General features: G+C 51.9%; 1 protein-coding gene across 1 annotated transcript; it reads right to left on the bottom strand.

Annotated features, from left to right (window-relative positions):
• Positions 1–537: 537 nt before the first annotated feature.
• Positions 538–27048, bottom strand: SLC27A3 (solute carrier family 27 member 3). The gene is made up of 10 exons (XM_082242877.1): positions 26612–27048; positions 16113–16322; positions 15839–15997; positions 13351–13475; positions 6444–6638; positions 6085–6175; positions 5649–5847; positions 3709–3806; positions 3487–3617; positions 538–731 (listed from the first exon to the last, which is right to left on the bottom strand). Exons 1-10 carry the CDS (start codon positions 26943–26945, stop codon positions 555–557), a joined length of 1719 nt encoding a protein of 572 aa, XP_082099003.1. The 5' UTR covers positions 26946–27048; the 3' UTR covers positions 538–554.
• Positions 27049–27971: the final 923 nt, after the last annotated feature.

The following is a 27971-nucleotide window of genomic DNA, read 5'->3' as shown; positions in this document are numbered from 1 at the left end:
GGGGCTGTGCGATGGAGAGATCGGTGTACATTTTTGGTGAATTTGGTGGTTTTGTCTCAGACGGTGAAGGAAAGAAAAAATTAGCAGCAGATGTCATTTGTTAAAGAGAAGTCCATGGCTTCCTGATTGGCCCCCGCTATAGTTCTATTCTAAAAAAAATATATAAAAAAAAAAAAAAGAAAGAAAACTATTTTGGCAAAATAATCAAAAAACAAAAGTTTCCACCCTGTAGCCTTGTGAAATGTGATTGTATAAAAATGGCGACATTTCCCCCCTTCATTCCCGTATCATCCGCTAACCAAAAGGCGCCAATTGTCCATCACACCGATTCCCGGAATGTCTGGAAGAATTAAGGCACTTGAGATACAGCGTTATGACTAAGATCGAAGTATGGACCATCCAACCCAACCTCAGCTGCTGAAACTCCGTGTTACCAAACTAGAATGAGATTAGGTTGTCCTAAACTGTCAGTGGTTGTTTTGCCTTTGTAGAGTTGCGGTCCCTGAGGAACCCTATCAGATAGAAGAAGCTTCGGTTAAAAAAACTGCAGTCACTTAAACTCTGAATTCTGAAGATACGATCTGTGAGTAAAGGTCTTCTGTAAGTGGACGATAGGATTGAGAGCCTTCATCCAGGAGATAGAGGGGATCCGAGATGATCAGTGGTGAGAACCCATCTTTAACCAATTGTTGCTTCTGCTGTTTGAAAGTTCCGGTGGTCTCAATGTGTTCCTGGAGAGAGAAGAGAGATTAGACACGGTGAGCACCAAAACTAAGGTCTATGTGTTTCTGGAGAGAAAGGAGAGAAATCAGACCTGGTGACCACCAAAGCTAAGGTCCACATAGTCCCAGAGAGAAAGGATCAAACATGGTGACCATTAAAACCGATGATCATGTGTACCTGGGGAGAGATGATCAAACATGGTGACCACCAAAACTGATGATCATGTGTTCCTGGGGAGAAATGATCAAACATGGTGACCATTAAAACTGATTATCATGTGTACCTGGGGAGAGATGATCAAACATGGTGACCACCAAAACTGATGGCCATGTGTACCTGGGGAGAGATGATCAAACATGGTAGCCAACAAATTTGAGTACACGTTTCTGAGATAGAGAAGAGAAAAGATCAGATATAGTGACCACCAAAGCTGAAGTGTATGTGTTCCTTTAGAGAAGGTTAGACCCGGTGATCACCAAAGTTGAAGTCTACTTGTTCCTGGAGAGAGAAAAGAGAAGATGAAACATGGTGACCACCAAAGCTGAGGCCCATGTGTTTCTGGAGAGATAAAAGTGAAGATCAAACACAGGAACCACTAAAGCTGAGGACCACATGTTCTTGAAGAGAAAAGAAAGATGATTTGACATAGTGACCACCAAAGCTGAGGTTTACATATTCCTGGACAGAGATCAGCCATGGTGTCCACCAAAGCAGAGGGCTAAGTGTTCCTGAAGAGAGAACTTCAAATATGTCACCACCAAACCTAGGATTTATCTAGGACAATGAAACATTGCAAGCACCATGACATACTATGATGAACCTCTGATATATAGCAGTGACATTTAAAGCCTCAAAACAGGTGTGGAGAGAGAAAAGAGAAGATGAAACATGGTGACCACCAAAGCTGAGGTCCATGTGTTCCTGGAGAGAGAAGATCAGACATAGTGACCACCAAAGCTGAGGTCCATGTGTTCCTGGAGAGAGAAGATCAGACATGGTGACCACCAAAGCTGAGGTCCATGTGTTCCTGGAGAGAGAAGATCAGACATGGTGACCACCAAAGCTGAGGTCCATGTGTTCCTGGAGAGAGAAGATCAGACATGGTGACCACCAAAGCGGAGGTCCATGTGTTCCTGGAGAGAGAAGATCAGACATGGTGACCACCAAAGCTGAGGTCCATGTGTTCCTGGAGAGAGAAGATCAGACATGGTGACCACCAAAGCTGAGGTCCATGTGTTCCTGGAGAGAGAAGATCAGACATGGTGACCACCAAAGCTGAGGTCCATGTGTTCCTGGAGAGAGAAGATCAGACATGGTGACCACCAAAGCTGAGGTCCATGTGTTCCCGGAGAGAGAAAAGAAGATCTAACACAGGGACCACTAAAGCGGAGGTCCACATGTTCTTGAAGAGAAAAGAAAGATGATTTGACATAGTGACCACCAAAGCTGAGGTTTACATATTCCCAGACAGACATGATCAGCCATGGTGTCCACCAAAGCAGAGGTCAGTGTTCCTGAAGAGAGATAATCAAATATGTCACCACCAAAGTCTAGAATTTATCTAGGACAATGAAACATGGCAAGCGCCAGACACACAGTGATGGACCTCTGACATATAGCAGTGAAATTGCTTCTATAGAGAAGATGAAACATGGTGACCACCAAAGCTGAGGTCCACATGTTCTTAGAGAGGAAGAAAGAAGATAAAACGTAGTGATCACCAAAGCTGAGGTCTATGTGTTCCTGGAGAGGGACGATCAGAAATGGTGACCACCAAATTAAGGCCCATGTGTTCCTGGAGAGGAAGAGATCAGACATGGAGACCATCAAAGCTGAGGTCTATGTGTTCCTGGAGAGGAAGAAAGTTCAGACATGGTGCCCACCATAGCTGAGGTTTACGTGTTCCTGAAGAGAGAAGATCAGACATGGTAACTACCAAAGCTAAGGTCCACATGTTCCTGGAGAAGAACAGAAGATCAGACATGGTGACCACCAAAGCTGAGGTCTGTATTTCTGCAGAGAAAAGATCAGACATGGTGATCACCAAAGCTGAGGACCATGTGTTCCTGGAGAGGAAGAAAGATCAGACATGGTGACCACCATAGCTGAGGTCTACAAGTTCCTGGAGAGAGAAGAGAGAAGATAAGACATGGCGAGCAGCAAAGCCGAGGCCCATGTGTTCCTGGACAGAAAGAAAGATCATACATGGTGACCTCCAAAGTTGAGGTCCACATGATCCTGGGGAGAGAAGAAGGAACATCAGACATGATGATCACCAAAGCTTAGGTTCTATGGAGGACAATCAAACATGGCAGCTCCATGTCACACAGTGAAGGACCTCCGAGATATAGGAGTGAAATTTGAGGTAGAATTCCAGGATAAAACAAATAAAAATCTCATCTTAAAACTGCTGCCACTCCCTGACACGTATACGGACTTCCCTGTAGAAGAAAGATACATATAGTGCCGGATATATATATATTCTCTAGGGTGTTTGCTTAAAAAAAAAAAAAAAAATGTATATATATTTATTTATTTTTTTTTAAAGTAATTTTCTAGCACAAAATATGTATTTAAACTTTTAAAGAAAAAGCTTGGGCTGAAAGTGTTTGAAGCCTCGAAAAAAGGTGTCCAGTGGAATTTAGAAGATAAAGATGGAGACTCAACACTTGGCCTTCAACCCATGAACCCCCCCCCCCCCCATCACCATAATTTGGCACTACATTAAAAAAAAACCCGGCAGATATATTTATTGTCACCCACCATGACTCTCAGGAAGCGCGGACGGGCGTAGGACGGAAGAAACTCCATCACATGGGAGAAGACGCCATCCAAATCCAGCTGGTTACCGGGACGCACAGTGATGGCCGCCATTCCCGTCCGACCTTCATATCCTACAGAAGGAAGACACCAGAGATGAGGGCAAGGATGACCAACAACAACCCACAGAGGTATGGGGAGTACAGAACATTACTGGAGACCCACCTGGAACGGTCACACCATAGACGTTGACCTCCTGGAGGAAGTCCAGCCCACTCAGGATCTCCGACACCTCCGTGGTGGCGACATTTTCCCCCTTCCACCTGCAACATCAACACAAAAACCTGTCTTTGCACCCTTTCAGAGGATCTAACCACTTCAATACCGGCTGCTTTCACCCCCTTCCTACCTCCCCCCCCCCCAATACCGGCTGCTTTCACCCCTTCCTACCCCCCCCCCAATACCGGGAGATTTCACCCCTTCCTGCCCCCCCCAATACCGGCCGCTTTCACCCCTTCCTGCCCCCCCAATACCGGCCGCTTTCACCCCTTCCTGCCCCCCCCCCAATATCGGCCGCTTTCACCCCTTCCTGCCCCCCCCAATACCGTCCGCTTTCACACCCTTCATGCCCCCCCCCCCCCAAGGTCGGCCACTTTCAACCCTTTCCTGCTCCCCCAATACCGGCCGCTTTCACCCCCTTCCTGCCCCCCCAATACTGGGCGCTTTCACCCCCTTCCTGCCCCCCCCCCCAATACTGGGCGCTTTCACCCCCTTCCTGCCCCCCCCAATACCGGCCGCTTTCACCCCCTTCCTGCTCACCCCCCCAATACCGGCCGCTTTCACCCCTTCCTGCTCCCCCCAATACTGGCCGCTTTCACCGCCTTCCTGCCCCCCCCCCCCCAATACTGGGCGCTTTCACCCCCTTCCTGCCCCCCCAATACCGTCCGCTTTCACCCCTTCCTGCCCCCCCCCCCCAAGGTCGGCCACTTTCAACCCCTTCTTGCTCCCCCAATACTGGGCGCTTTCACCCCCTTCCTGCCCCCCCCAATACTGGGCGCTTTCACCCCCTTCCTGCCCCCCCCAATACCGGCCGCTTTCACCCCCTTCCTGCTCCCCCCAATACCGGGCGCTTTCACCCCCTTTCTGCCCCCCCCCCCCAATACCGTCCGCTTTCACCCCCTTCCTGCCCCACCCAATACCGTCCGCTTTCACCCCCTTCTTGCCCCCCCCCAATACCGTCCGCTTTCACCCCTTCCTGCCCCCCCAAGGTCGGGCCACTTTCAACCCCTTCCTGCCCCCCCAATACCGGCCGCTTTCACCCCCTTCCTGCCCCCCCAATACTGGGCGCTTTCACCCCCTTCCTGCCCCCCAATACCGGCCGCTTTCACCCCCTTCCTGCCCCCCCAATACTGGGCACTTTCACCCCCTTCCTGCCCCCCACCCAATACCAGGCGCTTTCACCTCCTTCCTGCCCCCCCAATACCGGCCGCTTTCACCCCTTCCTGCCCCCCCCCCCCCATACCGGCCGCTTTCACCTCCTTCCTGCTCCCCCCCAATACCGCCCGCTTTCACCTCCTTCCTGCCCCCCTCCCCCAATACTGGCCGCTTTCACCCCCTACCTGCCCCCCCCCCCAATACTGGCCGCTTTCACCCCCTTCCTGCCCCCCCACCCAATACCAGGCGCTTTCACCTCCTACCTACCCGCCCCCCCCCCAATACCGGCCGCTTTCACCCCTTCCTGCCCCCACCCCCCCCCAATACCGGCCGCTTTCACCTCCTTCCTGTCCCCCCCAATAACGCCCGCTTTCACCTCCTTCCTGCCCCCCTCCCCCAATACTGGCCACTTTTAACCCCCCCCCCAATACCTGGGAGCTTTCACCTCCTTCCTGCCGCCCCCCCCCCCAATACCAGGCACTTTCACCTCCTTCACTGATCAGTGATAGGCTGTATTCAAGGGACACAGCTCACAGCCAATCAGCACACACCAGCGGTCCGTTCTGAAGGACGTCATACCGCCCCGGCTGTCATTCTGCAAAAGGGAAGTCTCCACCCTCACCACCTTCCATGGCCACTGAGGTGATCTCAAACTGGTTACATTCCATTGGAGAGCATTTGACCCCGCCTTCAATCCTGGTTGGATATTGGGAGAAGAAGCGTCTCAGCACCTGAAGGTGTCGCCCGTCCGGTCCCGGAAGTAGACGAAGCCGAGGTGGTCTTGCGCCATCAGATCCCCCGTGTTAAAGTAACAGTCCCCCTTCCGGAACACATCCCGCAGCAACTTCTTCTCCGACAACTCCCGGCTGCCAACGTACCCCAAGAATGGCGACATCGGGGTGACCGGCGAAACCAGGAGACCCGTCTCTCCTGCGGGGAAGAGAGAGAGAGAGCAATGAAGGTCCACCGGGTTTAGCACACTGGACAAGTGACCCCCTCTGCAGGTAACACTACCGGTGCGGTACATTCGGGGGCTCGGCTGGGGATGCCGCGGTACATTCGGGGGCTCGGCTGGGGATGCCGCATTTCATGCATCAGCCTGTACGTGAACCAATCACAGGAGCAGAGAGTACTGTTGCCATAGTTGCAAGAAAGCTTTAGATTTACCTGCACTTGTGCGCTGACACCGCCCCTTCGAGTCCCTGATTGGCTCCCCTTCCTGCGTATCGAAGCGGATGAGATCAAACGGGCAGAACCGCTACATAAAGAGAAATCAGAGATCATTAACCAATGACAGTACAGGACTCCTCAGAGATCTGCAGAACATCGCTCCGTCCCCTCCCTCCTCCTGACAGATCCATATTGATATATTCTGCAGATTATTCCACCACTGACCTCTCTGGAGATCTGCAGAGCATCGATCCCTCCCCCTCCCGACATCCATATTGAGATTTTCTGCAGATTATTCCACCATTGAACTCTCTGGAGATCTGCAGAGCATTGCTCCCATGAGGTGGGACACTTACTTTGTACAGGTAGGTCCCTCTGCCGACAGCGCCGGGGGTCCCGGTGTAGTTGAAGAAGCTGATGTTGAACTCGGTCAGGCCGTACGTCTCAAAGATTTTGATGTTCCCAAATCGGCGAGTGAAATCCTTCCAGACGTCGGGGCGGAGCCCGCTGCCCGCTGCCAGGCGCACCTTGTGGTTCCTCTCGCCGTCGCTCTGCGCCACAAAGGAGAAGGTAAGGGGGGGATCTCTCAGCCAATCAGCTCTCACCGTTTATATAAACCTTATCAGTGACACCGATCAGAGCAAAAGCTGCTTCCCTGCAGACCGTCTCTCTCTCATTGAATGTCTATGGGGAGCCGTACAGAACAGGGAGGGGGTTCAGCTGTGTGTGTATAATCTCAGCTACTAATCACTTCCCACCCGTAGGAGCTCATATGAGGTCCTTAGGGTTGAAGTGGTTATACGGGGACGATGGGCGCAGCTGCAGACATCGTCCCGGTATTTATCTCTTCAGCCAACAATTCCCTCTCTTGTTAAAATCCTTCCTAGTGGCTGATAAGCTGCTGAAAAGCTTTTACAGGCAGTGGGAGGGGCCTTCCCACCAGCATCCGCCGACCACCGGCGCTGCTCCTGTGCGATCGGGAAACCAGAGATACAATCTGGGAGGTTTTCCATAGAGCTGGTCATATACCGGATGGTCCCCAGTCATCTCTATGACCCTGGGAGGTCAGAAGTGACGTCACTGCGTTACTTCCTGCACCCACCATTTTTTCCTGGAAAGCAGAGATATATGTATTACTTTTTTTTATCTCAGGCTTTCCAGGGTAGAGGAGAGATTTGGGGTCTTATAGAAAAATGTTTTATTTTTTATTTTCATTTTGTCCTTTTTTTAAAAAAAAAATGTTTAATTTTGTTTTGATCACTTTTATTCCTAATTTAATTTTTTTTTTAATTTAAATTGTTTTATTTTTACACTGTCCCTTTTAATTTATTTTTTTAATTTTGTTTTAATCACTTTTATTCCTAAATTTAATTTTTTTTTTTTTTATCACTTTTATTTCTAACTAAAAAACAATGTATTTTTTTCCATCTCAGGCTTTCCAGGGTAAAGGAGAAATTTGTGGTCTTATATAAAAATGTTTTATTATTTAATTTTTTTTTCATTTTTACACTGTCTTTTAACTTTTTTTTTTAATCCATTTTATTCCTAATTAAAAAACAATGGATGTTTTTTTTTTTTTTTTTTATCTCAGGCTTTCCAAGGTAGAGGAGAGATTTGGGATCTTATAGAAAAAACTGTTTTATTATTCATTTTATTTTTTTATTTTACACTGTCCCTTTTCATTTTTTTTTTTTCTTCATTTTGTTTTGATCACTTTTATTCCTAAATAAAAATACTATATAAAGAGGACTGGCCATCCTTATCTCTATTAAAATGGATGCTTACATTTCTTGTTATAGGAATAAAAGGAATATAAAATAAATGAGTGTAAAAAATGACAACATTTTAATAAAATAACTAATAATGAAAGGAATAAAAGTAATCAAAAGAAAATGTAAAAAAAAAAAAAGTATGGGAGAGAAAAAAAAAAAAAAAAGAAAAGTAAAATAAATAATAAAAAACTCTTTTTTTTTAAATTAGGAATAAAAGTGATCAAAACAAAATGTAAAAAAAATAAATAAAAAGGGACAGTGTAAACAAAAAATAAATAAAAACAATTTTTTATTAGGAAAAAGTGAATACAACAAAATTAAAAACAATTAAAGGGGACAGTGTGAAAATGAAAAAAAATAAAATAAAAATAAATAAAACTTTATTAAGAATAAAAGTTATTAAAACAAAAATATTTTAAAATTTAAAAAAAAGGGACACTGTAAAAATAAAAAAAGTTAACAAATGAATAAACCTTTTTTTTTCCCATTATGAGTAAAACAAAGTAAAAAAAAAAAAAAGGGACAGTAAATATAAAAAATTTAAAATAAAAAAAAATAAAACATTTTTTATTGGGAAAAAGTGATTGAAAAACAAAATTGAATAAATAAAAAAATTAAAAAAGGGACAGTGTAAAAAAAAAAAAAAAAAAAAAAAAAAAAAAAAAAAAAAAAAAAAAAAAAACTTAAAATAAAACCTTTTTTTCCTTTTCCAATAATTTTATTAGGTTTTTATAATAAATTACAGAGAGATAAAGAAATAAAGTAATATACTGTAGAAGGATTCATTTCCAGAATTATTTTATTATGCGCTGCGAATAATAAACAAAACCGTGAACTCCATATGGGAATAATCTGGTGTCGGTGTCGCCCCTCCCCCCGGGGTGGGAAGGGATTGGGAGTCCGGTGGTAGAAGATGGAAGTTGGGGTGAGATCGGGTTATCGGGGGATGGGTGAAGCTCTCCTGTAGTTGGGTTTGGTTGTGGTTTTGGTGTCCAAGTAAGAAATGAAGGGACCAGAATGGAGGTCATCTATATGGAGAGAAATAACCCTACAAGTGTATGGTGAGTGGATGGAAGGGAAGGGGAAGGAGTGGAAGGGAAGGGGAAGGAGTGGAAGGTTTGGGAAGGGGAGGTTTGGGAAGGGCAAGGAGGGGGAAGGGAAGGGAAAGGTTTGGGGAAGGAGTGGAAGGTTTGGGAAGGGTAGGGAAAGGTTTGGGGAAGGAGGGGGAAAGGTTTGGGGAAGGAGGGGGAAAGGTTTGGGGAAGGAGGGGGAAAGGTTTGGGGAAGGAGGGGGAAAGGTTTGGGGAAGGAGGGGGAAAGGGAAGGGGAAGGAGGGGGAAAGGGAAGGGGAAGGAGGGGGAAAGGGAAGGGGAAGGAGGGGGAAAGGGTAGGGGAAGGAGGGGGAAAGGGAAGGGGAAGGAGGGGGAAAGGGAAGGGGAAGGAGGGGGAAGGGAAGGTTTGGGAAGGGGAAGGAGGGGGAAGGGAAGGGGGGGGGAGGGAAGGTTTGGAAAGGGTAGGGGAAGGAGTGGAAGGGAAGGGAAGGTTTGGGAAGGAGTGGAAGGTTTGGGAAGGAGTGGAAGGGAAGGGAAGGTTTGGGAAGGAGTGGAAGGGAAGGGAAGGTTTGGGAAGGAGTGGAAGGGAAGGTTTGGGAAGGAGTGGAAGGGAAGGGAAGGTTTGGGAAGGAGTGGAAGGGAAGGTTTGGGAAGGAGGGGAAGGGAAGGTTTGGGAAGGGTAGGGGAAGAAGTGGAAGGGAAGGGAAGGTTTGGGAAGGAGTGGAAGGGAAGGTTTTGGAAGGAGTGGAAGGGAAGGGAAGGTTTGGGAAGGGTAGGGGAAGTAGTGGAAGGGAAGGTTTGGGAAGGAGTGGAAGGGAAGGGTAGGGGGAAGGAGTGGAAGGGAAGGTTTGGGAAGGAGTGGAAGGGAAGGGAAGGTTTGGGAAGGGTAGGGGAAGGAGTGGAAGGGAAGGGAAGGTTTGGGAAGGAGTGGAAGGGAAGGTTTGGGAAGGAGTGGAAGGGAAGGAGTGGAAGGGAAGGTTTGGGAAGGAGTGGAAGGTTTGGGAAGGAGTGGAAGGTTTGGGAAGGAGTGGAAGGTTTGGGAAGGGTAGGGGAAGGAGTGGAAGGGAAGGGAAGGTTTGGGAAGGAGTGGAAGGGAAGGTTTGGGAAGGGTAGGGGAAGGAGTGGAAGGTTTGGGAAGGAGTGGAAGGTTTGGGAAGGTTTGGGAAGGGTAGGGGAAGGAGTGGAAGGGAAGGGAAGGTTTGGGAAGTAGTGGAAGGGAAGGGAAGGTTTGGGAAGGAGTGGAAGGGAAGGGTAGGGGAAGGAGTGGAAGGGAAGGTTTGGGAAGTAGTGGAAGGGAAGGGAAGGTTTGGGAAGGAGTGGAAGGGAAGGGTAGGGGAAGGAGTGGAAGGGAAGGGTAGGGGAAGGAGTGGAAGGGAAAGGAAGGTTTGGGAAGGAGTGGAAGAGAAGGGAAGGTTTGGGAAGGAGTGGAAGAGAAGGGAAGGTTTGGGAAGGAGTGGAAGGGGAAGGAGTGGAAGGGGAAGGAGTGGAAGGGGAAGGAGTGGAAGGGGAAGGAGTGGAAGGGAAGGGGAAGGAGTGGAAGGGAAGGGGAAGGAGTGGAAGGGAAGGGGAAGGAGTGGAAGGGAAGGTAAGGGGGAAGGAGAAGGAGTGGAAGGGAAAGGAAGGTTTGGGAAGGAGTGGAAGGGAAGGGAAGGTTTGGGAAGGAGTGGAAGAGAAGGGAAGGTTTGGGAAGGAGTGGAAGAGAAGGGAAGGTTTGGGAAGGAGTGGAAGAGAAGGGAAGGTTTGGGAAGGAGTGGAAGGGGAAGGAGAAGGAGTGGAAGGGGAAGGAGAAGGAGTGGAAGGGGAAGGAGTGGAAGGGGAAGGAGAAGGAGTGGAAGGGGAAGGAGAAGGAGTGGAAGGGAAGGGGAAGGAGTGGAAGGGAAGGGGAAGGAGTGGAAGGGAAGGTAAGGGGGAAGGAGAAGGAGTGGAAGGGAAGGGAAGGGAAGGAGTGGAAGGGAAGAATGATGCAGCAAGCATTGTGCCGGGGTAAAGTCAGGGGTGAAGGCGCTTATCTTAGTGATGTCCCCATGCATCGCTTTCCACAATTCTTCTATTTTCGGACGGGGTCACCACATATGTTAGTAGGGATCGGGGTGCAAATCCACATCTCCAACAGAAGGGATGTTGAAGGTGAAAATTTGTGGAGGATTATAGGGGATCAGTACCAGCCCGAAGAGAGCTTGTATAAAACTTTTTTTTTTATTAGAGATGCAAGTGATTGAAAAAAAAAAATAATTAAAAAGGGGACAGTGTTAAAAAAAAAAAAATTAAATATAATAATAAAAAATTTTTTTTATCAAAAAATGTCGGTTATATATTGTTTTCTTCCGTTAATATTAATTAAAATGTATTTTATTGTATTGTATTATTTTTCATTGTGACATAACAAATTGCAAAGACCGCCATTTTTTTCTCTAGGGTTTCTGTTAAAAATATTATATTATATATATATATATATATATATATATATATATATATATATATATATATATATATATATACACACACACACAAACACACTGATTGAGGATACTGATTTATTCAGCAGATTAGTTTAGATTAGCCTGGTAAATAAATAAAATTAGACAAGAACGCCACCTACTGGTGGGAAATCATGAATATGAAGCATTGATACAGAAAAATTAAAAATAAAATTATATATTTTTTTTATTAGGCTAAACAATATTTTTTGATAATGTGCAAATAAATCAGCAACTGTCTCAACAGAGGTTTGCTTGGATGGTAAGCGAAGAGGAATCTCGTACGATGGAGCGGTGAGAGGGCAAGTTAGGAGCCAGATTTTTTTTTTTTTTTTTTAACAAATCTGATAGGTGGAAAAATAACAACATGTCCCCTTCACCAGAGTCTTTCAAATTATTTTTTTTTTTTTTTATTAAATGTTCCTCCTAACCCCTTATTAACCCTTAATTAACTCTAATCAGCCTCCATTTAATTTGTATTTTCCTGGTGATTTTTTTTTTGTTCACTTCTATTAAAAAAAATAAATAAATAAATAAATAAATAAATAAATAAATAAAATGTTCCCTTCACTCCTAGAGATGTTTTTTGCAATTTTTTTTTTTTGCACACATTTAAAAAATAATTGTAGATGACATAAAATCCCCAAAACAGGATATGTTTCTGAAAGCAGAGACCCTAGAGAATATAATTGCTGTAGTTCCAATTTTTTTAAGACACGCAATATAACTGCAAAGGTAAAAAACATTAAAAGTTAAATTTTAGGGGGCATAAAAGCGCAATAAATTACCAATTTTTTAAAATAAAATATTAAAGCCGAGTAAATAGATACCCAACATGTCAAACCCTAAATTTACGTGCGCCCGTGAAATGGCGACAAATGTCAGTACACTATATTTTCCATAGGGGGCGCTTTAAAAGCTCCCTATAGGTCATCAGTATAGCATTACGGAGGAGGTCAGGTGCTGGAAATATCGCTCTCGCTCCGGCGTGAGCGGCGATATGCGACACAGGTGCCCGCCACGTGCATTTACTTTTGTGGGGGTGGGAAGGCCTAAATTTTGTTTTGGGGGGGGGGGGGGTTATGTGATTGGGTGTAACAAATTTTTTAACTTTTTTTTTTTAATTTTTACGAATTTTTTTTACTAATTTTTTAAAATTACATTTTTTTTAAAACTTTTTTTGGGGGAGGAGGAAGGGGGGGGGTTATGTAATTGGGCGTAACTATAATTTTTTTCAATTTTTATTTTTTTTTTTTTACTAAATTTTTTTTTTTACAATTTTTTTAAAATTACATTTTATTTTTAACTTCATTTTTTTTTTGGGGGGGGGGATTTTATGTGATTTGGTGTAACTTTAATTTACAAGTTTTTTTTTTTACTAAATTTTTAAAAATACATTTCTTTTTTTTTTTGGGGGGGGGGTTTATGTGATTGGGTGTAAGTAATTTTTTACAATTTTATTTATTTTGTAACTAAATTTTTACTACTTTTTTACAAATTGATTTTTGTTTTTTTTCCCCATCACATAAGGGACAAAAAGCCCCCTGTATGTGATTATTTTTTTTGGTGACTCTTTAATGAGACCCCCCCGGGTCTAAGAGACCCCCAATGCCTCCTCTGGGCTCCACTGAATGGATTGGTGATTGCGCTGCATTACATTCTATCCCCGCCTTCGATGGGTGGGGAAAGTGTCAGCATGTGACGTCACTTCCGGGCCAGCAACAAGAAGGGGAGGAGTTTGTCCGCTTTCCTCCCCATGGAGGCACCTGCCATAGTGGGCCCCGGCGCCAGCACCCACTTTCCTGTCGCCATGGCGACCTGGGATTTGTCAAGCCCTGTGATATGGGGGGGGGGGGGGGAACGCAGAAGAGTCACTGATTGTACAGCTGTGGAGAGAAACCCACAAGAAAGGACCAATAGAAAAGTGAGAGGGGAGGAGTTACAGAGAGTGACGGCGAGGTACCTGCGGTTGGTTGGTGAGGTATCGGCACAGCTCCCCGATATACTGGAAGACGGTGACGTTGTACTTGCGGCAGTCGTTCCAGAACTGGCTGGCGGAGAAGCGTTCTTTCAGGACCAGCGACGCCCCTGAGGACCAGAGAGAAGTCAGAGGATCATGGGAAATAATACATTTATCTCAAGGGTTAATTTCCTGTGATCATCAGCGCCATCTAGTGTTCATATCGTGGTATTGTCCTAATGGAAGGTGAACCTTCACCCCAGTCTGAGGTCCAGAGTGCTCTGGAGAAGGTTTTCATCAAGGATGTCTCTGTACATTGCTGCATTCATCTTTCCCTCAATCCTGACTAGTCTCCCAGTTCCTGCCACTGAAAAACATCCCCACAGTCTGATGCTGCCACCACCATGCTTCACAGTACAGATTCAGGCCAAAGAGTTCAATCTTTGTTCCATCAGAGCAGAGAATTTTGTTTCTCATGGTCTGAGAGACCTTCAGGTGCCTTTTGGTAAACTCCAGGCGGACTGTCATGTGACTTTTACTGAGGAGTGGCTTCCGTCTGGCCACACCCATACAGGCCTGATTGGTGGAGTGCTGCAGAGATGATTGTTCTTCTGGAAGGTTCTCCTCTCTCTATAGAGAAACGCTGGAGCTCTGTCAGAGTGACCATCGGGTTCTTGGTCACCTCCCTGACTAAGACCCTCCTCCCCGATCGCTCAGTTTGGCCAGGCGGCCGCTCTAGGAAGAGTCCTGGAGGTTCCAAACTTCTTCCATTTACAGATGATGGAGGCCACTGTGCTCATTGGGACCTTCAATGCTGCAGAAATGTTTCTGTACCCTTCCCCCGATCTGTGCCTCCATACAATCCTGTCTCCGAGGTCTACAGACAATTCCTTGGACTTCATGGCTTGGTTTGTGCTCTGACATGGTGGTTCCTCTAACCCCATGGTGGTTCCTCTAACCCCATGGTGGATCCTCTAACCCCATGGTGGAGCCTCTAACCCCATGGTGGTGCCTCTAACCCCATGGTGGTGCCTCTAACCCCATGGTGGGTCCCTCTAGCCCCATGGTGGGTCCCTCTAGCCCCATGGTGGGTCCCTCTAGCCCCATGGTGGGTCCCTCTAGCCCCATGGTGGGTCCCTCTAGCCCCATGGTGGGTCCCTCTAGCCCCATGGTGGGTCCCTCTAGCCCCATGGTGGATCCTCTAGCCCATGGTGGATCCTCTAATCCCATGGTGGATCCTCTAATCCCATGGTGGATCCTCTAATCCCATGGTGGATCCTCTAATCCCATGGTGGATCCTCTAATCCCATGGTGGATCCTCTAGCCCCATGGTGGATCCTCTAGCCCCATGGTGGATCCTCTAGCCCCATGGTGGATCCTCTAGCCCCATGGTGGATCCTCTACCCCCATGGTGGATCCTCTACCCCATGGTGGGTTCTCTACCTCATGGTGGTCCCTCTAGCCCATGGTGGGTTCTTCTACCCCATGGTGGGTTCTCTACCTCATGGTGGGTCCCTCTAGCCCCATGGTGGGTCCCTCTAGCCCCATGGTGGATCCTCTAGCCCATGGTGGATCCTCTAATCCCATGGTGGATCCTCTAATCCCATGGTGGATCCTCTAATCCCATGGTGGATCCTCTAGCCCCATGGTGGATCCTCTAGCCCCATGGTGGATCCTCTAGCCCCATGGTGGATCCTCTAGCCCCATGGTGGATCCTCTAGCCCCATGGTGGATCCTCTAGCCCATGGTGGATCCTCTAGCCCACGGTGGGTTCTCTACCCCATGGTGGTTTCTCTACCTCATGGTGGTCCCTCTAGCCCATGGTGGGTTCTTCTAGCCCATGGTGGGTTCCTCTACCCCATGGTGGTTCCTCTACCCCATGGTGGGTTCCTCTACCCCATGGTGGGTTCCTCTACCCCATGGTGGTTTCTCTACCTCATGGTGGTCCCTCTAGCCCATGGTGGGTTCTTCTAGCCCATGGTGGGTTCCTCTACCCCATGGTGGTTCCTCTACCCCATGGTGGTTCCTCTACCCCATGGTGGGTTCCTCTACCCCATGGTGGTTTCTCTACCTCATGGTGGTCCCTCTAGCCCATGGTGGGTTCTTCTAGCCCATGGTGGGTTCCTCTACCCCATGGTGGTTCCTCTACCCCATGGTGGTTCCTCTACCCCATGGTGGGTTCCTCTACCCCATGGTGGGTTCCTCTACCCCATGGTGGGTTCCTCTACCCCATGGTGGGTTCCTCTACCCCATGGTGGGTTCCTCTACCCCATGGTGGTTCCTCTATCTCACCAATACTTTGGTGAAGCCCCTTTGGCCTCAAGTCTTTTTGAGTACGATGCTACAAGCTGATACCTCATAATGAACACTAGATGGAGCTGATGATCACAGGAAATTAAATTGGACGCACTGTACATATTACACCAGTGACGGCGATTATTTATGACCCCCTTGGAAATGCTGGACCCCCCCCCCCCCCCCGTGGACTTACCGACGCCGATGCAGCCCCCGAATCCCAGCAGGGCCCCCGCCTTGTGGTAGAGTGGCAGAGACATGTAGATGACGTCATCGGAGGTCGCTCCGCACAGCTGGTAGAAGACGGAGCACATCAGGGTCTTCAGGTGGCTGATCCGAGCCGCTTTGGGCAACCCTGAAGAGGGAAACAGATAAGCCAATGAGCTGCCAGGACGATGAAAACTCCACCCACACCCCAAGCAGCCAATCAAATGGGTCGCTCAGTCTCTCGCCCGCCATCATGGACTCACCTGTGGTCCCGGAGGTGAAGATGCAGATGGCGGTGTCCATGGGATTCTTCACCACGCCCAGCTCTGCAGGCGGGGGCGTGTCTGGGGCCGCCTCCATCAGAGCCTGGAGATTGATGACATCATCGGGGTAATCTCCGGGACCCAACACCCACACCGTGATCCCCATCCCCCGCACATCGGGGAGGATCTCCCGCACCGCCTCAAACAGCTCTGATCAGAGAGAAACAATGTATATAATAACCTACTATGACATCATCACTCTCCGAATATATAATACAGAGTGACATCATCACTACCCGGGTATAAGATATATTATACAGAGTGACATCACCGCTCTCCAGATATAAGATATATTATACAGAGTGACATCACCGCTCTCCAGATATAAGATATATTATACAGAATGACATCACCGCTCTCCAGATATAAGATATATTATACAGAGTGACATCACCGCTCTCCAGATATAAGATATATTATACAGAGTGACATCACCGCTCTCCAGATATAAGATATATTATACAGAGTGACATCACCGCTCTCCAGATATAAGATGGTGATGGGGGAGGGGATTAGAGTGTCAGCTCCTCGGTACAGACCTGGGTCGGTGATGGGGGAGGGGATTAGAGTGTAAGCTCTGTGGTACAGACCTGGGTCGGTGATGGGGGAGGGGATTAGAGTGTAAGCTCCTGGGTACAGACCTGGGTCGGTGATGGGGGGGAGGGGATTAGAGTGTAAGCTCCTCGGTACAGACCTGGGTCGGTGATGGGGGAGGGGATTAGAGTGTAAGCTCTGTGGTACAGACCTGGGTTGGTGATGGGGGAGGGGATTAGAGTGTAAGCTCTGTGATACAGACCTGGGTCGGTGATGGGGGAGGGGATTAGAGTGTAAGCTCCTGGGTACAGACCTGGGTCGGTGATGGGGGGAGGGGATTAGAGTGTAAGCTCCTCGGTACAGACCTGGGTCGGTGATGGGGGGAGGGGATTAGAGTGTAAGCTCCTCGGTACAGACCTGGGTCGGTGATGGGGGAGGGGATATTAGAGTGTAAGCTCCTCGGTACAGACCTGGGTCGGTGATGGGGGGGAGGGGATTAGAGTGTAAGCTCCTCGGTACAGACCTGGGTCGGTGATGGGGGGAGGGGTGATATTAGAGTGTAAGCTCCTCGGTACAGACCTGGGTCGGTGATGGGGGGAGGGGATTAGAGTATAAGCTCTGTGGTACAGACCTGGGTCGGTGATGGGGGAGGGGATTAGAGTGTAAGCTCCTCGGTACAGACCTGGGTCGGTGATAGGGGGGGGGGAGGGGATTAGAGTGTCAGCTGCTCGGTACAGACCTGGGTCAGTGATGGGGGAGGGGATTAGAGTGTAAGCTCCTGGGTACAGACCTGGGTCGGTGATGGGGGAGGGGATTAGAGTGTAAGCTCTGTGGTACAGACCTGGGTCGGTGATGGGGGAGGGGATTAGAGTGTAAGCTCCTGGGTACAGACCTGGGTCGGTGATGGGGGGGAGGGGATTAGAGTGTAAGCTCCTCGGTACAGACCTGGGTCGGTGATGGGGGAGGGGATTAGAGTGTAAGCTCTGTGGTACAGACCTGGGTTGGTGATGGGGGAGGGGATTAGAGTGTAAGCTCTGTGATACAGACCTGGGTCGGTGATGGGGGAGGGGATTAGAGTGTAAGCTCCTGGGTACAGACCTGGGTCGGTGATGGGGGGAGGGGATTAGAGTGTAAGCTCCTCGGTACAGACCTGGGTCGGTGATGGGGGGAGGGGATTAGAGTGTAAGCTCCTGGGTACAGACCTGGGTCGGTGATGGGGGGAGGGGATTAGAGTGTAAGCTCCTCGGTACAGACCTGGGTCGGTGATGGGGGAGGGGATATTAGAGTGTAAGCTCCTCGGTACAGACCTGGGTCGGTGATGGGGGGGAGGGGATTAGAGTGTAAGCTCCTCGGTACAGACCTGGGTCGGTGATGGGGGGAGGGGTGATATTAGAGTGTAAGCTCCTCGGTACAGACCTGGGTCGGTGATGGGGGGAGGGGATTAGAGTATAAGCTCTGTGGTACAGACCTGGGTCGGTGATGGGGGAGGGGATTAGAGTGTAAGCTCCTCGGTACAGACCTGGGTCGGTGATAGGGGGGGGGGAGGGGATTAGAGTGTCAGCTGCTCGGTACAGACCTGGGTCAGTGATGGGGGAGGGGATTAGAGTGTAAGCTCCTGGGTACAGACCTGGGTCGGTGATGGGGGAGGGGATTAGAGTGTAAGCTCTGTGGTACAGACCTGGGTCGGTGATGGGGGAGGGGATTAGAGTGTAAGCTCCTGGGTACAGACCTGGGTCGGTGATGGGGGAGGGAATTAGAGTGTAAGCTCCTGGGTACAGACCTGGGTCGGTGATGGGGGAGGGGATTAGAGTGTAAGCTCCTGGGTACAGACCTGGGTCGGTGATGGGGGAGGGGATTAGAGTGTAAGCTCTGTGGTACAGACCTGGGTCGGTGATGGGGGAGGGGATTAGAGTGTAAGCTCCTCGGTACAGACCTGGGTCGGTGATGGGGGAGGGGATTAGAGTGTAAGCTCCTCGGTACAGACCTGGGTCGGTGATGGGGGAGGGGATAAGAGTGTAAGCTCCTTGGTACAGACCTGGGTCGGTGATGGGGGAGGGGATATTAGAGAGTAAGCTCCTGGGTACAGACCTGGGTCGGTGATGGGGGAGGGGATATTAGAGTGTAAGCTCCTGGGTACAGACCTGGGTCGGTGATGGGGGAGGGGATTAGAGTGTCAGCACCTGGGTCGGTGATGGGGGAGGGGATTAGAGTGTAAGCTCCTGGGTACAGACCTGGGTCGGTGATGGGGGGAGGGGATTAGAGTGTAAGCTCCTGGGTACAGACCTGGGTCGGTGATGGGGGAGGGGATTAGAGTGTAAGCTCCTGGGTACAGACCTGGGTCGGTGATGGGGGAGGGGATTAGAGTGTCAGCACCTGGGTCGGTGATGGGGGAGGGGATTAGAGTGTAAGCTCCTGGGTACAGACCTGGGTCGGTGATGGGGGGGGAGGGGATTAGAGTGTAAGCTCCTGGGTACAGACCTGGGTCGGTGATGGGGGAGGGGATTAGAGTGTCAGCACCTGGGTCGGTGATGGGGGAGTGGATTAGAGTGTAAGCTCTGTGGTACAGACCTGGGTCGGTGATGGGGGGAGTGGATTAGAGTGTAAGCTCCTCGGTACAGACCTGGGTCGGTGATGGGGGGAGGGGATTAGAGTGTAAGCTCCTCGGTACAGACCTGGGTCGGTGATGGGGGGGAGGGGGATTAGAGTGTAAGCTCCTCGGTACAGACCTGGGTCGGTGATGGGGGGGGGGGAGGGGATTAGAGTGTAAGCTCCTCGGTACAGACCTGGGTCGGTGATGGGGGAGGGGATGAGAGTGTAAGCTCCTGGGTACAGACCTGGGTCGGTGATGGGGGAGGGGTGGGATTAGAGTGTAAGCTCCTCGGTACAGACCTGGGTCGGTGATGGGGGAGGGGGATTAGAGTGTAAGCTCCTCGGTACAGACCTGGGTCGGTGATGGGGGGAGTGGATTAGAGTGTAAGCTCCTCGGTACAGACCTGGGTCGGTGATGGGGGGAGGGGGATTAGAGTGTAAGCTCCTCGGTACAGACCTGGGTCGGTGATGGGGGAGGGGATGAGAGTGTAAGCTCCTGGGTACAGACCTGGGTCGGTGATGGGGGAGGGGTGGGATTAGAGTGTAAGCTCCTCGGTACAGACCTGGGTCGGTGATGGGGGAGGGGTGGGATTAGAGTGTAAGCTCCTCGGTACAGACCTGGGTCGGTGATGGGGGAGGGGATTAGAGTGTAAGCTCCTCGGTACAGACCTGGGTCGGTGATGGGGGGAGGGGGATTAGAGTGTAAGCTCCTCGGTACAGACCTGGGTCGGTGATGGGGGAGGGGATGAGAGTGTAAGCTCCTGGGTACAGACCTGGGTCGGTGATGGGGGAGGGGTGGGATTAGAGTGTAAGCTCCTCGGTACAGACCTGGGTCGGTGATGGGGGGAGGGGGATTAGAGTGTAAGCTCCTCGGTACAGACCTGGGTCAGTGATGGGGGAGGGGATTAGAGTGTAAGCTCCTGGGTACAGACCTGGGTCGGTGATGGGGGAGGGGATTAGAGTGTAAGCTCTGTGGTACAGACCTGGGTCGGTGATGGGGGAGGGGATTAGAGTGTAAGCTCCTGGGTACAGACCTGGGTCGGTGATGGGGGAGGGGATTAGAGTGTAAGCTCTGTGGTACAGACCTGGGTCGGTGATGGGGGAGGGAATTAGAGTGTAAGCTCCTCGGTACAGACCTGGGTCGGTGATGGGGGAGGGGATTAGAGTGTAAGCTCCTTGGTACAGACCTGGGTCGGTGATGGGGGAGGGGATTAGAGTGTAAGCTCCTGGGTACAGACCTGGGTCGGTGATGGGGGAGGGGATATTAGAGTGTAAGCTCCTGGGTACAGACCTGGGTCGGTGATGGGGGAGGGGATATTAGAGTGTAAGCACCTGGGTCGGTGATGGGGGAGGGGATTAGAGTGTAAGCTCCTGGGTACAGACCTGGGTCGGTGATGGGGGGAGGGGATTAGAGTGTAAGCTCCTGGGTACAGACCTGGGTCGGTGATGGGGGAGGGGATTAGAGTGTAAGCTCCTGGGTACAGACCTGGGTCGGTGATGGGGGAGGGGATTAGAGTGTCAGCACCTGGGTCGGTGATGGGGGAGGGGATTAGAGTGTAAGCTCCTGGGTACAGACCTGGGTCGGTGATGGGGGGGGAGGGGATTAGAGTGTAAGCTCCTGGGTACAGACCTGGGTCGGTGATGGGGGGAGTGGATTAGAGTGTAAGCTCCTCGGTACAGACCTGGGTCGGTGATGGGGGGAGGGGGATTAGAGTGTAAGCTCCTCGGTACAGACCTGGGTCGGTGATGGGGGAGGGGATGAGAGTGTAAGCTCCTGGGTACAGACCTGGGTCGGTGATGGGGGAGGGGTGGGATTAGAGTGTAAGCTCCTCGGTACAGACCTGGGTCGGTGATGGGGGAGGGGTGGGATTAGAGTGTAAGCTCCTCGGTACAGACCTGGGTCGGTGATGGGGGGAGGGGGATTAGAGTGTAAGCTCCTCGGTACAGACCTGGGTCGGTGATGGGGGAGGGGATGAGAGTGTAAGCTCCTGGGTACAGACCTGGGTCGGTGATGGGGGAGGGGTGGGATTAGAGTGTAAGCTCCTCGGTACAGACCTGGGTCGGTGATGGGGGGAGGGGGATTAGAGTGTAAGCTCCTCGGTACAGACCTGGGTCAGTGATGGGGGAGGGGATTAGAGTGTAAGCTCCTGGGTACAGACCTGGGTCGGTGATGGGGGAGGGGATTAGAGTGTAAGCTCTGTGGTACAGACCTGGGTCGGTGATGGGGGAGGGGATTAGAGTGTAAGCTCCTTGGTACAGACCTGGGTCGGTGATGGGGGAGGGGATTAGAGTGTAAGCTCCTGGGTACAGACCTGGGTCGGTGATGGGGGAGGGGATATTAGAGTGTAAGCTCCTGGGTACAGACCTGGGTCGGTGATGGGGGAGGGGATATTAGAGTGTAAGCACCTGGGTCGGTGATGGGGGAGGGGATTAGAGTGTAAGCTCCTGGGTACAGACCTGGGTCGGTGATGGGGGGAGGGGATTAGAGTGTAAGCTCCTGGGTACAGACCTGGGTCGGTGATGGGGGAGGGGATTAGAGTGTAAGCTCCTGGGTACAGACCTGGGTCGGTGATGGGGGAGGGGATTAGAGTGTCAGCACCTGGGTCGGTGATGGGGGAGGGGATTAGAGTGTAAGCTCCTGGGTACAGACCTGGGTCGGTGATGGGGGGGGAGGGGATTAGAGTGTAAGCTCCTGGGTACAGACCTGGGTCGGTGATGGGGGGAGTGGATTAGAGTGTAAGCTCCTGGGTACAGACCTGGGTCGGTGATGGGGGAGGGGATATTAGAGTGTCAGCACCTGGGTCGGTGATGGGGGAGGGGATTAGAGTGTAAGCTCCTGGGTACAGACCTGGGTCGGTGATGGGGGGGGAGGGGATTAGAGTGTAAGCTCCTGGGTACAGACCTGGGTCGGTGATGGGGGAGGGGATTAGAGTGTCAGCACCTGGGTCGGTGATGGGGGAGTGGATTAGAGTGTAAGCTCTGTGGTACAGACTTGGGTCGGTGATGGGGGAGGGGATTAGAGTGTAAGCTCCTCGGTACAGACCTGGGTCGGTGATGGGGGGAGGGGGATTAGAGTGTAAGCTCCTCGGTACAGACCTGGGTCGGTGATGGGGGAGGGGATGAGAGTGTAAGCTCCTGGGTACAGACCTGGGTCGGTGATGGGGGAGGGGATTAGAGTGTAAGCTCCTCGGTACAGACCTGGGTCGGTGATGGGGGAGGGGATTAGAGTGTAAGCTCCTGGGTACAGACCTGGGTCGGTGATGGGGGAGGGGATTAGAGTGTAAGCTCCTCGGTACAGACCTGGGTCGGTGATGGGGGGAGGGGGATTAGAGTGTAAGCTCCTCGGTACAGACCTGGGTCGGTGATGGGGGAGGGGATTAGAGTGTAAGCTCCTGGGTACAGACCTGGGTCGGTGATGGGGGAGGGGTGGGATTAGAGTGTAAGCTCTGTGGTACAGACCTGGGTCGGTGATGGGGGAGGGGATTAGAGTGTAAACTCCTCGGTACAGACCTGGGTCGGTGATGGGGGAGGGGATTAGAGTGTAAGCTCCTCGGTACAGACCTGGGTCGGTGATGGGGGAGGGGATTAGAGTGTAAGCTCCTGGGTACAGACCTGGGTCGGTGATGGGGGAGGGGTGGGATTAGAGTGTAAGCTCTGTGGTACAGACCTGGGTCGGTGATGGGGGAGGGGATTAGAGTGTAAGCTCCTCGGTACAGACCTGGGTCGGTGATGGGGGGAGGGGGATTAGAGTGTAAGCTCCTCGGTACAGACCTGGGTCGGTGATGGGGGAGGGGATTAGAGTGTAAGCTCCTGGGTACAGACCTGGGTTGGTGATGGGGGAGGGGATTAGAGTGTAAGCTCCTCGGTACAGACCTGGGTTGGTGATGGGGGAGGGGATTAGAGTGTAAGCTCTGTGGTACAGACCTGGGTTGGTGATGGGGGAGGGGATTAGAGTGTAAGCTCCTCGGTACAGACCTGGGTCGGTGATGGGGGAGGGGATTAGAGTGTAAGCTCCTCGGTACAGACCTGGGTCGGTGATGGGGGAGGGGATTAGAGTGTAAGCTCCTCGGTACAGACCTGGGTCGGTGATGGGGGAGGGGATTGGAGTGTAAGCTCCTTGGTACAGACCTGGGTCGGTGATGGGGGAGGGGTGGGATTAGAGTGTAAGCTCCTCGGTACAGACCTGGGTCAGTGATGGGGGAGGGGTGAGATTAGAGTGTAAGCTCCTGGGTACAGACCTGGGTCGGTGATGGGGGAGGGGTGGGATTAGAGTGTAAGCTCTGTGGTACAGACCTGGGTCGGTGATGGGGGAGGGGATTAGAGTGTAAGCTCCTCGGTACAGACCTGGGTCGGTGATGGGGGGAGGGGGATTAGAGTGTAAGCTCCTCGGTACAGACCTGGGTCGGTGATGGGGGAGGGGATTAGAGTGTAAGCTCCTGGGTACAGACCTGGGTTGGTGATGGGGGAGGGGATTAGAGTGTAAGCTCCTCGGTACAGACCTGGGTTGGTGATGGGGGAGGGGATTAGAGTGTAAGCTCTGTGGTACAGACCTGGGTTGGTGATGGGGGAGGGGATTAGAGTGTAAGGTCCTCGGTACAGACCTGGGTCGGTGATGGGGGAGGGGATTAGAGTGTAAGCTCCTCGGTACAGACCTGGGTCGGTGATGGGGGAGGGGATTAGAGTGTAAGCTCCTCGGTACAGACCTGGGTCGGTGATGGGGGAGGGGATTGGAGTGTAAGCTCCTGGGTACAGACCTGGGTCGGTGATGGGGGAGGGGTGGGATTAGAGTGTAAGCTCCTCGGTACAGACCTGGGTCAGTGATGGGGGAGGGGTGAGATTAGAGTGTAAGCTCCTGGGTACAGACCTGGGTCGGTGATGGGGGAGGGGATTAGAGTGTAAGCTCCTGGGTACAGACCTGGGTCGGTGATGGGGGAGGGGTGGGATTAGAGTGTAAGCTCCTCGGTACAGACCTGGGTCGGTGATGGGGGAGGGGATTAGAGTGTAAGCTCCTCGGTACAGACCTGGGTCGGTGATGGGGGGAGGGGGATTAGAGTGTAAGCTCCTCGGTACAGACCTGGGTCGGTGATGGGGGAGGGGATTAGAGTGTAAGCTCCTGGGTACAGACCTGGGTTGGTGATGGGGGAGGGGATTAGAGTGTAAGCTCCTCGGTACAGACCTGGGTTGGTGATGGGGGAGGGGATTAGAGTGTAAGCTCTGTGGTACAGACCTGGGTTGGTGATGGGGGAGGGGATTAGAGTGTAAGCTCCTCGGTACAGACCTGGGTCGGTGATGGGGGAGGGGATTAGAGTGTAAGCTCCTCGGTACAGACCTGGGTCGGTGATGGGGGAGGGGATTAGAGTGTAAGCTCCTCGGTACAGACCTGGGTCGGTGATGGGGGAGGGGATTGGAGTGTAAGCTCCTTGGTACAGACCTGGGTCGGTGATGGGGGAGGGGTGGGATTAGAGTGTAAGCTCCTCGGTACAGACCTGGGTCAGTGATGGGGGAGGGGTGAGATTAGAGTGTAAGCTCCTGGGTACAGACCTGGGTCGGTGATGGGGGAGGGGATTAGAGTGTAAGCTCCTGGGTACAGACCTGGGTCGGTGATGGGGGAGGGGTGGGATTAGAGTGTAAGCTCTGTGGTACAGACCTGGGTCGGTGATGGGGGAGGGGATTAGAGTGTAAGCTCCTCGGTACAGACCTGGGTCGGTGATGGGGGGAGGGGGATTAGAGTGTAAGCTCCTCGGTACAGACCTGGGTCGGTGATGGGGGAGGGGATTAGAGTGTAAGCTCCTGGGTACAGACCTGGGTTGGTGATGGGGGAGGGGATTAGAGTGTAAGCTCCTCGGTACAGACCTGGGTTGGTGATGGGGGAGGGGATTAGAGTGTAAGCTCTGTGGTACAGACCTGGGTTGGTGATGGGGGAGGGGATTAGAGTGTAAGGTCCTCGGTACAGACCTGGGTCGGTGATGGGGGAGGGGATTAGAGTGTAAGCTCCTCGGTACAGACCTGGGTCGGTGATGGGGGAGGGGATTAGAGTGTAAGCTCCTCGGTACAGACCTGGGTCGGTGATGGGGGAGGGGATTGGAGTGTAAGCTCCTGGGTACAGACCTGGGTCGGTGATGGGAGAGGGGTGGGATTAGAGTGTAAGCTCCTCGGTACAGACCTGGGTCAGTGATGGGGGAGGGGTGAGATTAGAGTGTAAGCTCCTGGGTACAGACCTGGGTCGGTGATGGGGGAGGGGATTAGAGTGTAAGCTCCTGGGTACAGACCTGGGTCGGTGATGGGGGAGGGGTGGGATTAGAGTGTAAGCTCCTCGGTACAGACCTGGGTCGGTGATGGGGGAGGGGATTAGAGTGTAAGCTCCTCGGTACAGACCTGGGTCGGTGATGGGGGGAGGGGGATTAGAGTGTAAGCTCCTCGGTACAGACCTGGGTCGGTGATGGGGGAGGGGATTAGAGTGTAAGCTCCTGGGTACAGACCTGGGTTGGTGATGGGGGAGGGGATTAGAGTGTAAGCTCCTCGGTACAGACCTGGGTTGGTGATGGGGGAGGGGATTAGAGTGTAAGCTCTGTGGTACAGACCTGGGTTGGTGATGGGGGAGGGGTGGGATTAGAGTGTAAGCTCCTCGGTACAGACCTGGGTCGGTGATGGGGGAGGGGATTAGAGTGTAAGCTCCTCGGTACAGACCTGGGTCGGTGATGGGGGAGGGGATTAGAGTGTAAGCTCCTCGGTACAGACCTGGGTCGGTGATGGGGGAGGGGATTGGAGTGTAAGCTCCTGGGTACAGACCTGGGTCGGTGATGGGGGAGGGGTGGGATTAGAGTGTAAGCTCCTCGGTACAGACCTGGGTCAGTGATGGGGGAGGGGTGAGATTAGAGTGTAAGCTCCTGGGTACAGACCTGGGTCGGTGATGGGGGAGGGGATTAGAGTGTAAGCTCCTGGGTACAGACCTGGGTCGGTGATGGGGGAGGGGATTAGAGTGTAAGCTCCTCGGTACAGACCTGGGTCGGTGATGGGGGAGGGGATTAGAGTGTAAGCTCCTCGGTACAGACCTGGGTCGGTGATGGGGGAGGGGATTGGAGTGTAAGCTCCTGGGTACAGACCTGGGTCGGTGATGGGGGAGGGGTGGGATTAGAGTGTAAGCTCCTCGGTACAGACCTGGGTCAGTGATGGGGGAGGGGTGAGATTAGAGTGTAAGCTCCTGGGTACAGACCTGGGTCGGTGATGGGGGAGGGGATTAGAGTGTAAGCTCCTGGGTACAGACCTGGGTCGGTGATGGGGGGAGGGGATTAGAGTGTAAGCTCCTCGGTACAGACCTGGGTCGGTGATGATCCCCCGGGCCCCGCAGGCCCCCAGGCAGTGTCTCAGCGCCCCCCGGCGGATGTTGGTGTTGATGAAGGCGGCGGTGACCCCGAGTTTGGAGAGGGAGATCCAGGCGGAGAGGAAGGGGGGGGCGCTGGGGAGGAGAAGAGCCACAGGGGGGGCCCCCGGGGGGAGGGCGGGGCGGAGGGAGTTGGCGCTCCGGTTGGCGGACTGATCGAGCTCCCGGTAGGAGATTCTCTGGTCCCGGTAGAGGAGGAGCGGAGAGTCCGGGGAGAGGCGGAGCTGAAGCTGGAAGAGTCCCGGGAGACTCAGCGCCCCCTCCCCCATCCACCGCCGCACCGTCCGCTTCAACCGATAGGACCGGAGGAGGAAGAGGAGATCGTGCAGGAGGAGAGCGAGGAACCGGGGAACCGGAGAGAAGAAAACCGCCAGAGACAGGAGGAGAACCACGGCGACTACCGACTCCATCATTACCGGGGAGAGGGGAGGAGCAAGAGACAGGAGAACCGCCCACCTCCATCATTACCAGGGAGAGAGGGGAGGGGCCGGACTGAGACAGGGGAGGAGCTAGAGACAGGAGAACCGCCTACCTCCATCATTACCAGGGAGAGAGGGGAGGAGCTAGAGACAGGAGAACCACCCACCTCCATTATTAACGGAGACGGGAGGGGCCAGCGACAGCAGGAGAACCACCCACCTCCATCATTACAGGGGAGAGGGGAGGGGACAGACTGTGAGAGGGGAGGAGCCAGACTGAGGAGGGGAGGAGACAGCAAGAGAGCCACCACCACCCACTCCATCATTACTGGACTGAGAGAGGGGAGGGGTCAGACAGAGAGGGGAGGAGCTCTGATGTAGGGAGAACCCCCCCGAAACGCGTAAGCATTTTTTTTTTGGAGGTCCGCATCGTTCCATAGCCTGCGGCAGCAGAGAACACTCAGTGGAGACCCCCGGTGGTCCTGCATTGCTCAAGGTTCTCCCACCTTTCACATTTACTTTGTGAGTATAAATAAATAATTCCTCTTTCCAGAGAGGGGAGGGGCCAAAACTTACAGGGGAGGAGCCAGAGACAGCAAGAGAACCACCTCCACCCACTCCATCATTACCAGAATGAGAGAGGGGAGGAGCTAGTTTTTGAGAAGGGAGGAGTCATACTGTAAAATGGGAGGGACCAGACCGAGAGGAGGGGCCAGACAGAGGGGAGGGACCATGAAGTGAGGGGGATGGGCCAGAAAGTAAGTGGAGGGGCAGACACAGAGGCACAGAGGTGGGGGGGGGGGGCAAAGTGAGGGGGGAGGGGCAGCAACCCACCCAACACCAAGGCCCCCTTTTTAACTGCCCCTCCCCCCAACA

This window comes from Pelophylax lessonae (assembly GCF_965119305.1).
Source record: "Pelophylax lessonae genome assembly, chromosome: 13".
Classification (NCBI taxonomy): domain Eukaryota; kingdom Metazoa; phylum Chordata; class Amphibia; order Anura; family Ranidae; genus Pelophylax; species Pelophylax lessonae.
The sequence above is the reverse complement of the archived record's forward strand: the minus strand, read 5'-3'. Positions and strand labels throughout refer to the sequence as shown.